Source organism: Herpailurus yagouaroundi, unplaced genomic scaffold, assembly GCF_014898765.1.
Source record: "Herpailurus yagouaroundi ecotype Mexico unplaced genomic scaffold, PumYag 29, whole genome shotgun sequence".
NCBI classification, from domain to species: Eukaryota; Metazoa; Chordata; class Mammalia; order Carnivora; family Felidae; genus Herpailurus; species Herpailurus yagouaroundi.
Window position 1 is genome coordinate 105,038,301 of NW_024412377.1, and position 13,828 is coordinate 105,052,128.

Below are 13,828 nucleotides of genomic sequence, written 5' to 3' on the forward strand. Positions count from 1 at the left end.
AGGCCTCAGAGGAAACCAAACCGGCCTTGATCTGGGACTTCTAGTCTCAAGAGCAGTGAGAAGACAGGTTTGTGTCTGAAGCCACCCAGTCTGTGGAAGGTTGTCATGGAAGCCCTGGCAAACTAAAGTAGCCCCGCAAATATTTCCAAATACCTTCTGGAGGGCGCTTCTGCTCTGAGAAGAGTTCTGTCTAGGGATGGCTAATCAGAGTAAATGCTTCCTAAAACCTCCACAGGAAAGCATAAAATGCACATCCATTAAATTTCCTAAATTTTGACTCGCTAAATACTGCATCTCACAATTAATATATATTTAGCTCAACAGAGTGTCTGAACAAACAGTAAGATATACAGAATTTTAACAGTCAATCTCAAGAATAGTCCTAAGAATATTTATAACATTTTTAGAACGCTCCCCCCAATTCTGACAGAGTATTCTGATTAGGATATGACTCATCTAACCTGTGGGCACTGAACTAGCTCAGAGCAAAGGGAAGACAAGCACATCTATCTGTCCAGTAAATTCCTCAGCTGGAAAAGAGGTCAGGCAATTCAATAATGGGGTGATACTAACCCAAACCACTCTGAGTACTCAGGGTAGAAAAAGGTACCATGTCCAGCAGAAAGAGGGGATGCTGGGGCAGGATGGACCACAGGCATCTAGATCTGAGGAGAACCATCTAGCTGCTGCTGAAGGACTGCACACCCAGTGATGTGACGGCTACCTTGAGGAAGAGTGTCTGGAGATGTGTGTACTCAATGGGCAAAAGGTAAGCTGATGAGCAAAATGCTACATTTTTCAACAGCTTTATTAATTGTGGTGTTAAAAAGAAGTTGGAAAAGGGCGCTGCTGGAAGTGAAAATAACACTTCTGGTAATTCCAATTTTAACGGTTAGAAATGTGTGAGACATGATCAAGAACTAACACAACCTGGTGATTGACTGGATTAGGTTGTGGCCTCGGAGAGAATGAGAAGGAATCCATTCAGTCCAAGGTGTTCGAGCTGGAGGAGAAGGTGGTGTCCTGGAGAGCCATGAAGGGAGTGTGATACTATCAATCACTCCGGGTTGAAACTGAAGTTACCTAAGGTCTTTAGACACATCGTTATCATAGACCCAACGCGCCCCACTATGTAGGCAGAATTGACAAAAGAATCACGCAACACCAATGAAGCTAAGAAAATTCCATCTGGTAGAAAATGTGGTAGGGGAAATGGAGGAAAAGAATTACTAATCTCAGGAAGTGGAGAGGTAAAGGCTTATATCACTTAAGTGTCCCAACAGAGAACCACCTGCGGACTTACCGCATCTCTAACAAGGGTGGCAGAGACAATATTACGTCTTTGCATAAAGGATCCACATTAGAAGGAACGCAACTACTAGAAATTGTGTGCGCATCACTCGAGGAACATTCCACAGCCTCTGTCCAATTCACAAGCTGCTGGACCCCATACCCTTCACACCCTGTACACTTCATTTACTAGGTCTCTTTGCCCAGAAAATGAAAATTACTTAATTTGCTCATCATAAAGAATGCGATACCATTTGGCGATGTGCTATAAGATAGTAAGATGTTCAGGATTCTGCAGGGCCCTCCCTCAAGGGAGGGCCACGTCTCTTCCATGACACTTCCCAGATGGTACGGTAATTAAATGTCTCCCTGCTAGACTGAGAGCACCTCAAGGTCATGGGCTGCGGCTCTTTCCTGCTCTTCCTGCTCCCCTCAGGGCCCAGCACATAGGACGTGCTTGCTCAATGTTTGTGGACTGAGCTATAAAAAAACCTTAGAGTAATGTTAATTCTCCTAAGACCTTCCTGAACACATGAGATGTATTCCAGAGAGCATTTTATAGCCTTTGAACAAAATCATCTTATTTCAAGTCTTGGGAATAGTCATTGGATAAGCTCACCTTATGTCAAATCCACTAGAGTTGATGACATAGATTTTATTTTCTGTTACTGTAGCTTCTAAGGCTCCTTGGAGCTTCTATGATTCTGCAAATCCCCTTTTCTGCATTATAACCATCCTAACAAGCTCTTCTAAGAGCCACAGGCATCGGTCACGTGATGACTTTTGTGGTGAGCTAGGCGAGAACTACACCATCTTTGGGTCTGGGATGGGAGAGTTGACATCCCTCTGCAACCTCCCTTTTCACTGAGTCTGCTCAGGACAGGTAACTAGTAAGCTCTCTCGCATTTCAGCCTTCCTCCCAATGGAATGGAGTCCCCTTCCCAGCTCATCTCTCCCTTAACTTAGTAGTTCTCAGGTGGGGTTTTGAATTGTTGCCCCACCTGAATTCCCAAGAGATATCTGGCCATGTCTGGAGACATTTTTGATTGTTACAACTTGGGGACAACGCTACTGGCATCTAGTGAGTAGTGGACAGGTGCGCTGGGGCTAAAAAAGCCTGATTTTTTTTTTTTTAAATGCGGTATAATTAACATATAACCTTATATATGTTGTTATTAACAACAACATAATGATTTGATATTTGTTTATGTTACAAAATGATCATTCACAGGAAGTCTAATTAACATCCATCACCATAGTTACAGGGTTTTTCATGAGAACTTTTATTATTTAAAAGAAATTTTTTTAGTGTTTATTTTTGAGGAAGAGAGAGAGAAAGAGTGTGAGCAGGGGAGGGGCAGAGAGAGAGGGAGACACAAACTCCAAAGCAGGCTCCAGGCTCTGAGTTGGCAGCACAGAGCCCGATGTGGGGCTTGAACCCACAAGCCAAAGTCGGATGCTTAACGGAATGAGCCACCCAGGCGTCCCTGTTAGGAGAAGTTTTAAAGAAAAGGTGTGCTTCAGGATGAGGCACCTGCCGAGGTGGTTCAGTCACTTCAGCATCTGACTTTTAGCTCAGGTCATGATCTTCTAGTTCCTGAGTTCCAGCCCCACATCAGGCATTCTGCTATCAGCACAGAGCCCGCTTTAGATCCTGTGTCTCCCTCTCTCGCCTCTCCCCAGCCCCAGCTTGAAGGCACGCTCTCTCTCTCAAAAACAAATAAAAACATTTAAAAAAAGAAAAGAAAAGAGGGGCGCCTGGGTGGCACAGTCAGTTGAACATCCGACTTCAGCTCAGGTCATGATCTCATGGTCCATGAGTTCGGGCCCCGCATCGGGCTCTGTGGTGACAGCTCAGAGCCTGGAGCCTGCTTCGGATTCTGTGTCTCCCTCTCTCTCTCTGCCCCTCCTCCACTCGCGCTGCCTCTCTCTCTCTGCCTCTCAAAAATAAAGAAAACTAATAAATATTTTTTTAAAAAGAAAAGACCTGCTTCAGGTTAAGAGAAACCAAAACAATCAGGAGAAAATTCAAATGAGAACAACAAAGAAACAATTCACTGTGGGTCAATACAGTGAGAAAAAAAAAGAGTAGAGATCTTTGAGTTGGAACAATTTGGGTGTAAGTCAGAGTTCTGCCATCAGCAATAACTAATATCACAAGGGTAATATGTAGATGAAATAAAATAACTTAGTAAGTACTAATAAAAGTGGGATGTTGTCCTTCACATCTATCCTTTTCAGACACTGGTAATTCACAAGTTTGGTTAAAAGCCATGAATTCCAGGGGCGCCTGGCTGGCTCAGTGGGTTGAGCGTCCGACTTTGGCTCAGGTCATGATCTTACAGTTCATGAGTTCAAGCCCCACGTCCGGCTCTGTGCTGACAGCTCGGAGCTTGGAGCCTGTTTCAGATTCTAGGTCTCCCTCTCTCTCTGGCCCTCCCCCACTCATGCTCTGCCTCTCTCTCTGTCGAAAATAAAATAAACATTTAAAAAAAAAAAAAGCCATGTTTTCTCTCTCTCTCTCTCTTTTTAGTGTAAGTGATTACCCTGAGCTTCCTCCAAGGTATTACAATATTTTTATGGACTGAAAAATCCTCAAGCTATAAAAAGTCCGAGGATCTACTCCTAAATTTAGATAATGTTTACGCCTTCTCTTCTCACAAATTCACTTTTATCACACAGAATCCAAAGGAAACCAGTTTTCTACCTGTGTGATTTGCTCTCAAGTGGGGCAGAAAAGCTGCCTGTCAAAACATACTGTTGACGTAATTTTGGTTAGGTATTCCATCTCAGAAGTGAGGTGAAGGTTTTTTTCTTAGCCTAGCCTGCATCATCTGTATTCAGTCACACTGAAAAGCTTAACCACTATTTCTCAAATAACTCTCATTTCATCGGTCTCTGATGTCTAAACATTTCCTGTGACTGTTGTTCAGTTTGACCAATTTTCTGACCAAAACATGTATCTCAACTCCAACCGGCTAAGGACAAAATTCACTGTTTCTTTCCCACTCGGGTCAGGCTGTAAGAAATAAAGGTACGTCTTTCACCTACAGCTTTCTGCTAGTCAGCTCGTACTGACCCAGTCTGGGGGTGAGGCAGGATTTGCAGCTGTCAGGGGACATGCCCTGCATGTGCGTGACTCTGGTTTCCATGCACAAAATAAAAATGAAAGTTTGAAAAAATTATTTTCAAACTTCAAACATCTGGGTGGTGCATTTCAAATGAAACTATTTACTGACAGAGATAGAATCTTCGTTTTTCCCAGAAACATCTTTTCTAGAAACTTTCATGAGCTGCCTCATTTGAAAGCTGCTCAAGTTCAGAGTTTTTCATTTACTACATGCTCTGCACAAGTGTATGTCTCAAAGACCTTCCTCCCCAACCAGGTTTCATTCTTTCGGGTTCCTAAATCCAAATTCGGTGAAATGATGTGAGGCAGAAAACTATTTTTCTAAAAAAAAATTCTGAGAGGGAATGAAGGATCGGAGGGACTCTACAAGTTGATGCAGAAGATGATTTGCCAGAATGATGGCCGGTGAATTTATTCACATTTATAGTTTTATTCGGTTTGGCAAAGGAGAGAGGGAACAAAGAGTAACACCACCATTGGTTGAATTGATTGATGTCCTTTAACCAGTGGTGTGCAGGCGCTGGCCTGCTCATCGCCAACTATGCTCAATTCTTTCCAAGTTGGAGTTTAGTGATAACATGTTGGCAGCCTGAAACCGACCGCGGCGGGCATATTTACGCCACGGAAGTGGGCAACTAGTACAAACCAGGGTTCCCCCACCTCCCTGAGAGGGGTTTACCAGCACACCATTGAATATAACAGTATCATGATGTTACTTAATATAAACATGGTATGAAAAAGCGAATAAGCATTTGGAAGGAAGGAAGGAAGGCCAAAAAGAAAAAAAAAGGGGGGGGGGAGGAAAATGGAAAAGATCAGAAGAGACATTTGTTAAGTGACACAGGCTTATAAATATTTTTTAAGCTGATCCAGATGAATCAGATGTAGCCAAATGCATGGTCAGAGAAAAGATGGTGGATACGCAGAGCCAGAGAAATCCCAAGAGGGTGTTTCTCTCCTCTTGCAATTCCTGCAGGGCCCAGAGGCTCTTAGCTGTGATGACAGCCAATATGCCTGCAGGCAGGCACACACACTCCAACTCAGGAGACAAACATCAAAGGTCAGCACTGGTTTGGGCTGTTACCATAATAGGGCAGAGGGAACCGGGTGTGATTTCTGAGCTTCCTTCAAACTCAGAACGCCGCATGATGGAGTTCAAGTGTTTTTGCGTGCTTTACCTGAAACAGAAAGGTAAGAGCCGTGTCTCCCATTTGTCCTTCTAGCTCCATGACACTCACCACAATCAAGAAGCTGTCGTAATTCTGCTGGGCTGCTGGAGCTCTGTGTTCTGTATAAAGTTGGACATTCCAGACCTAAGACACAAAACAGACTGAGCGTGCGAAACACAGCTCTCTGGACAACCTGTGGGCCGGCTGCCAGAACAACATTCCAGTTTCCAGCTCCTATCTATTCTATTTTTTTTTTTCCAACGTTTATTTATTTTTGGGACAGAGAGAGACAGAGCATGAACGGGGGAGGGGCAGAGAGAGAGGGAGATCGTCAGCCCAGAGCCCGACGCGGGGCTCGAACTCCCGGACCGCGAGATCGTGACCTGGCTGAAGTCGGACGCTTCACCGACTGCGCCACCCAGGCGCCCCTATATTTTAGATGCGTGTACCAAATATTCCGGGAAGTTAGCTCCTGCTATTAATCGTAGCTGGCATGTCAATACTTTTGGTGAAGTCGTCTGGCCACGAAGGAGCAAGTTAATTATATTTATTAAATTGTGGAGAATTTAATAGTTTCCATACAGTAACTACATGTTAATATGGAGTCAGGAATCAGACCAAGGCTGTTTCCCCAGGACACAGCAACAAAGAGCTCATGTGCCTAGCACAAGTTGGCGAGAAGCTTATTTAACGAATGCCCAACGGACAAGTATAAATTGTAATACCCATGAAATAAGGGCATAACAAATTAACTGATTCCCTCTATCAGCCGATTACCTTTCTTTTCAATGGCTTCCACTAGCTTCACAAGAAGAGGCGGAGCGATGTCAGGAGGGGCAAACTGCTCAGCAAGATCTGGCAGAGCCAAAGCTGCGAATGAACAGAATCCTACAATTAGATTATGTTTAGGTGGGGGCAAGCAAATGCATTAGACAACAAAGAAGAAAACCGAAATACAGAACAGGTTAGTTCCACCTGACACCAGCAAACTCAGGCCTGAGCAAGATGGCGCCCTGTGCTGGGCCCTGCACTTCAGAGGGCTCCTCTCTGGGCCTCTTCCAGCCGTGCCTCTTCGTGCAGTTTAAGGAGTTTTGGGGGCCCAAGGGTAAGGCCTACTTCTCTCCTGGGACACACTCAGAATACTTAGCTAGAATCAGGGAATTCCCTGCCCAATTAGCTTCTCAAGGCCTCTTCCCCAGGTCCATCCTCCCTGGGGCAGACCTCCCTGCTGGGGTGTGCCCCTGGGCCTGAGGCAGTTGGGTTGGGGGCTGGGGGCTGGGTGGGCAGGACTCAGGGTAGGATGGAATGTGGATGTGCCAGAGCCCCCGCAGTGCAGGGCAAGACTAGGTTGGGGGAGTGGTCAGCTCTCCCCAGATCACCACACTCCGTGGCAGAACTGAAACCCGAGAACTGGCCGCCTGGCCATTATGGAGCAACAACTTCATAATGTCCAGGTAGGAGGATGGACCAGCTTTTACTCAACTGTTCATTAACATGACTTAGAACTTTAAAATATTCAGACACAGGGCATTTGCAAATGATCACTGGCCACATGACATTAATTCCAAATTAAGCCCCTGTGCACTTGCTACCGAAGCCATGGTTTGCTCACATATATTTTGGTTGGTTAGTATCTTCAGAAATGTGATGTTTTCACAAACTGTTTTTCCATGCTTTATTTACATATTTTACCATTCCTGGTGATTCAAGAAGAAACTAACTGGATAACACACCAATAATGGCCTTGAACATTACATTAATAACTGTATTCTCACTCCAAAAATACACGAAACCATTTTAAGTAAAAATATTCATCTCATAATATACCAGAAGAGGGAGCTAAATATATTCACCTTATTGTTCTCAAACTGCAAAATACACGCAAATGACAGTCGATATAAAAATACCTACAGGTGCAACCTTTTTATTAGCCTCCAACATGTAACTTTTTAGACACTTAAGGTTCATCACTGCACCCTCTTTTCTAGGAATAAATCGTTTATATAACTTAAGAAAGATTAAATGTTTATAATTTTGTTTCAGGGAGATTTTAGTCGCATGATTATTATACGGCGTTTATGATGTTAAGCAAATTTCTAATGAAGCCCATCTTTCTAATACCAAGAATCATCACAGAACAAGAAACTCACAACACATAAATCCAGTAAAATTATTTTCGATGCTGCCCTCAGAGGGGGACGTATGATTTATGTCGTTTTACAAACCCTAAACCCTGCAGTGTAAGAGCCTGTTAGACTCCAATATGCCCTGGGTCAGACACATGTGGTCTTGCCACTAACCTCTACTGGCCATTTAAGTACTCAGGATAAAAGGATAAGAGCTAAATTTTGGAATAAAATCCCACAGCAGCCCTGTCCAGTCAAACTTTCTGGGAATGATGGAAATGTTCTATTAGTTGTGCTATCCGAAAAAGCGGAGACCAGCCAACTAGCCACATGTGGCTAGTGAGCACTTGAGATGTAGCCACTGCAGCTGAATAAATGAATTTTTTAAAACTGATTTAAACTGAAAAAGCTCTATGTGCTAGCGGCCACCATATTAGAGAGCAGGGTCCTGTATGTCCTGAGCACGGACATATTTGTCAAGAGCAAATGAAAGATTCCTGAGTTGGCTTTGTGCAACTAAGACCCCACCATAAAGCCACGCCTGGGGACAGGACATCTGGGCATAGGGCTAAGCGACATCTGTACTCAGAGCACGAAAAGTCTGTCACAGCTTCCCAGGTGACTCCGTCCTACTGCAACATCACTTAAACACGTTATGGACTTCATAAAGGCAGGACAGGCAGGCCACTGACCTTCTAGACCGTTACTAGGCACAGGGCTGAGTGGGAACTTCATCTCTCCTGTGTTCCCTGTACCTACCGGAGCCCATACATCACGTGGAGAACCTGCTAAGAAGAAAGATTCCCAGGTATGACCATAAACCCCCAGAATCAGAAAATCCAGGAATGGAGCTACTAATCTAGTTTGGAGTAGTGCTAAGTTTTAGGACATGCTATTATGATAAGCAAATTCATGTGGGTAACCCCCTGAAAAAAACCCATCAGTGACATCCCCCAAATCTCTGAATGTTAAAATGTCAGTATATTTGAGAAGCACCGAGAATACAAATGTCTTGCAAGTTTCATGTGGTCTTTTTCATCAAAAGTATTGTAAAATAAAAAACGACACACTATCAAATAAAAGAGCATACCATTTCATTCTCTCTGATGAACTATAAACTACTTCCTTTTGCCTCAGAAAATTATCAACTCACAAAAATGTCCTCCCCCATAAATGCCTTCTATGCTGAACCAAGTGATATGTATCATCCCAACAGCACATGTAACAGAGGCAAACCTAAAGGTAGAAATGATGTAGAGAAGTATCAGGAAGAATTCACTGTAGTGTTTCTCCTTGGCCTTCTCAAACTTCTAGTTCTCACTTATTAGCACACGCCAAGATGTAAGAAGCTAAAGATTAACTAGTAAATACACAATCCCACATAGCCATGCAACACTCGCCTGGCTCTGTCCCCGCCCTCTTAAGTTACTTAGGCCCTTTTTTTTTTTTTTAATTAAAAAAAAAATCTTTAAAGTTGGCACCTGAAAATGGAATTACTTAATAAAGGTTTATCTCCTTCCAGAATCTTATCAACACAATCATTTCTGCAGGCAAATTTGAAAGTTAAATTAACTGATAATTAAAGATTTCACCTAATTGCGATTCAAATATGCACCCGGCAGTTGTTAGATTCCTGGGTTGGCAAATACGACATATAAAAGGGTTTCCATCTATTTGTTCGCTTTGGCTTGAAGAAGAAAAAAAAGGAAAAAAAGGAAAAACCTTCTTTCTTTAGTCCTTTCAAGGTTTCTTTGGCAAAAAAAAAAAAAAAAAAAAGGTAGTTTGCCATCCGTATCCCGAACTACAAAATATCATGTGTTTCCCTCATAAACTATTACTTCAAGGTTCTGAAAAGCACCGTGATAGCCATTGGGTACCTATAACAATTCTGGAACTTTTCTCAAGGAGCGCACCACAATATGAAGAACAAAACTAGATGCATATATAAGGAGTATGGGCAGTCTTCTTATAATAGAGCTAGTGAATTTCCCACTGGGTTGTTAATATTGCTAAAAGCTGTATTACTCAAATGTCTGAATCACTGATCCATTGCTGATTAAGCCTTTGCAATGGGAGTTTTAAAAGATAAATTTTATATGGAGAGACCCTATTTTTTAAATAACAATTCAAGGATTTCCTATTCTCTAGTACAATATCTGTGATTCAATCCGTTTCCCCTTAAAAATATTTAAACATAGGGGATGTGGAGTCCTACCCAAGAAGCTTTTCAAGTTCACGTTTTCTCCTACGGGTAAGAGGATCAATCAACATCAAAAATCTAAAAAAGTATTCTAAAGCAAACTATTAATTATTTCAACAATCCTAAAATCAATGGTTCCTCTAATTTTATTAAGTACACAAGGTCGGTATTTCCTTTTCCATTACATTCCATTTTAAGAAATTCTAACAGGAAACTATAATTGCGAGGCATTGCCAAATTTGGCAAGTTGTTTTCTGAAAGGTGCATGATAAAGCACCACGTTATATACAACAACAGACTAAAACATAGTGGGACTGAAAAAGAAAAAAATACAGAATACACAGATCATCTACAAAACACAAAATCACACAGCGTGATCCTCATGAAGGTGATATATACATTTTTATTAGGTTTTATCGTTCAGACAAATTTTTTTTTTAACTGAATTAGGAATGCTTTTTGGCTCTGAAGCCTGCTGTAGCCAGTGTGTTAAGTCTGAGCCAAGCCCACTCTTAAGAATCTGGGTGAATTCACAGATTCCCCTGCGAAAGTCCAACACCAGTTTTTGACTAAGTGGAATCATTTTCCATCAAAAGAAATCAGTATTACTTAAGGAGAAAGGAGACAAGAAAGAACAGTAGAAGGGTCCAGAAGTGGTGAAGCAAGACATACGTTGTTTCAGAAGAGGCATCAAGTCTTCAACACCGACACAAATACCAATGAATTAGGTGTCCCCGGTTGTAGAAAGAATTTTTTGATGACGCCTCAGATGCTGCATTTTCCATTAGTTCTATTTTTCTACCTTAACCCCTGCTGACAGCCAATCCCATGGAACAGAAGGGAGCCTTCTTTCCAAACTCAGACCCTTCCCAAACCACTAACCCGGACAGGCCTGAACAGTCCTTGGGCACCAGTGGTGTGTGGGAGACAGTGGCATTCCTCACATTAAATGGTGCCAACACAGCTACAAAGTGCAAGATGAAACCAGCACACAGCTGCACCTTTTGGAGGCGGTCTCCATAAAAAAAGATATTTCAGAGTCAGTGCCTGGCAGGAACGAATGGAAAGTTTAAGCTGAAATTCTGGGACTCCAGAGACCGCCCAAGCCAAGTATTTCATTACTTGATGGAAGTAGCTTGGAAGTACATGAAAAACTGCCACTTACCTTTTAAAATGTCATACAAATACACAGAAAAGAAAGTATATGTGCCAGGCGTGGATCAATATTAAATCAAGATGTGTGCCGATTAACTGTTGTTGAGTCAAAACTTTATTTCTGTCTGAAGGAACTTCTCTCATTGTTTCAAACAAAAAATGTACATTCTGGTGGGCAAAGTCTGAAACTTTATAAAAACTAAAAGCAAAAAACCAACATGGGTTCCTCAACTTTGGAACGCACCTGTTGAATCAGAAGTAATACAATTATGAAAAGCACACGTTTAAAGCCAAAGAGACTTGGGGTTTAATCTCGGGTACGTCACTTACTGAATGTATTCTTGGGCATGTTAATTAACTTGAACCTCAGTTTTTTCATGTGTAAAATGGGCATAATTAAGAAGGTAATAAGGATTAAATGAATAATATAAATAAACATGGTAGGCACAGTGCCTAGTATGTAGAAAGCACAAACTAATAGTTAGGTGTTATTAATTTAGAATTCTTTATGTAATCTTTTTCACTACTAATAGATTTTCTATTGTAATGGCAAATTTTAAGACCAGACGCTATTGTAACGGAGACAGAATTTTCAATACTTTTTTTTAAGGTGGCAAACTAGAAACATTTTGACAGAGTAGATATTTGCATTTTGCCTTTCTTTCACCGTAGCATATGAACAGTATCTTTTCAGGAGTCGTATCTAAAATACCACATTATTTTCAATATGTTGCACTTCCCCCCAGAAAGTCTCCCCTATTTGAGTTATACTTCAGTTTTCTGAACATAAATGAAAAATGAAGTTGGAATGGTACTGAACTTGGGGGAAATAGGGACTTTTTTTTTGAGGAGGGAGGAAAAAAAAAGGATGGACAAAGAAAAAAGGAAGAGCAAGTCGATGCGGAAATAAATCTCCAGCCATAGCTACATTATTTTCAGAGATAACTAGTCAGGGGGAATTAAAAGACTTGTCAACACATTTAAACAGTAAGTGTGCAAATCTTTTCAGATACTCTAAACTAATTAGTCTTTAATATCTTTATCTTTTCCCACTTATCCCTTCTGCTCCACAGCTTAAAAACAAATGAAAGGGATTGGAGTTCTCTGCCCATTTAGTTTTATTTCTAGACCACAGCCTCATATAGGAAACAAATAGCACTCAAAGATCTTATTAAACCTAAGAAGACATTACAGTTTCGCTTTGGATGGCCTTAGCTAAAAATTCAGAGGTAAGAGATCACTGAAATGCAAGATTATACTTAATCTTTGACAGGCTAGCCTAATTAATTGTGATTGTTATCCCCTAGAGTCTGATTTAAAGATTACAATTTATAGTGTATACAAAAAATTAAAACATTGGTCAGGAGGTAAATGAGGAAGAAAGGAACTCCTGTTTTTGTACCCCTGAAAATAATTTATAGGTGAGTCCCTGGGAGTTCCGGGACTAATGACTTATAAAAGAAGTTGGTCTTTGGGTCTGTTGGCTTAGAAAGATTTCACGTGAAGTGTCACTGAAAAGCCCCAAAAGGGAAGGAGAGAAAACAAAACCACATAACATACCACAAGGGGTACTGACCATTCGCTGAATACTAGGGAACATCAATTAGGAGCCATATTCCCACCAAGACATGGCATTCATTTTTTTTTTTTTTATTCACAGCCATCCAAAGACGCAATGGTCCTTATTATCTCCACTCAAAAGACAAGAAACTTGAGCCTTAAAGAAATTGAGTCATTTGGTCAAGGTCGCCAAGCTCGTAAGCAGTGTCTTGAAGTTCAGTTTGTACCTGTTTTTCTCCCCCAGAGCCTACAAGTCCCAGTTGAGGACAGAACCCTGTGAGAAGTTTCCCAGAATTTCCAGCAAGTCTCCTGAATTTAAAAGGAGACTGCGATCGTGAATGGTGTTGCATAACGCACAGATATGTAATGTTCGATCCTGCAGGCGAGGAGCCCCGATACTTGCTGGTGCGCTCAAGTAAACTTATCCTAGCAACACTAGTTTCGGCACTTCCCCCAAATAACCTAGGGGGCACCTTCTCCCTCACTAGATAATATTTTGAAATGCAGGTAATTAACACCAGAAAGAGAAAGCAAAGAGAGTCCCTTTAGTGAGGAGAGAGGCAGGGGCTCCAGGGAACCTGCAGAGGCACTCACTTCTCTCTCGTTTGTGTCTGGTAATAGATTTCACAGTCAAACATATAAAAATACCATGTTAAAAAAGCAGGGTCTTCCAATGTAGTCCGAGAAGCCCCCATCTCTCCAGAATTAAAGATCCTCTGATCAGGAGAGCACAGAAGTGAAAGAGAAACTGTAAAGATTTACATTCCTGGGGAAAGGAGAGAGCTGAAAGAAGCTTCTTGATCCAGGCTGGCCCCTCACTAACTGCGCAGAAGCAGGCTGCTGGAGGTCCGAGGCGTAAGTGCCAAAGGAGGGAGGAGGTGCCACAGAGGCAAAGTCGTCCAGCCGGGTGGCACCAGCTTCCTCACAAAGCCTGGATGGAAACCAGAGGAAAGAACCACCAGACTCATTCTAATGACGACAGAAAGAGCTGGGCTTTTTCTCTGACCTTTGGAAACATACCAAAAAGTTGAAAGAATTGTACGGTGAGTGCCCACGTAGCCTCCTCCTAGATTCTACAAGCAACATTTAACTAATCTGTCGTATTACCTATTGATTCATCAATCCACCTTTCTTTCTGGGAAGCATTTCAAAGTAGGTGGCAGAAATCAGTTGCTGTGGACTGAACTGCATGGGGCAC

General features: G+C 42.0%; 1 protein-coding gene across 2 annotated transcripts in view; it reads right to left on the bottom strand.

The window, feature by feature from the left end:
• Nucleotides 1–13,828, bottom strand: part of PIK3R1 (phosphoinositide-3-kinase regulatory subunit 1) — a 92,299-nt gene that overhangs the window by 28,612 nt on the left and 49,859 nt on the right. For both annotated transcript variants that reach the window (XM_040451638.1, XM_040451636.1), the window contains exons 3-4: nucleotides 6,367–6,459; nucleotides 5,659–5,733 (exon numbers count right to left, since the gene is read on the bottom strand). In XM_040451638.1, the coding sequence (XP_040307572.1) occupies nucleotides 5,659–5,733; nucleotides 6,367–6,459 (168 nt within the window). The remainder of the gene's footprint in view (nucleotides 1–5,658; nucleotides 5,734–6,366; nucleotides 6,460–13,828) is intronic.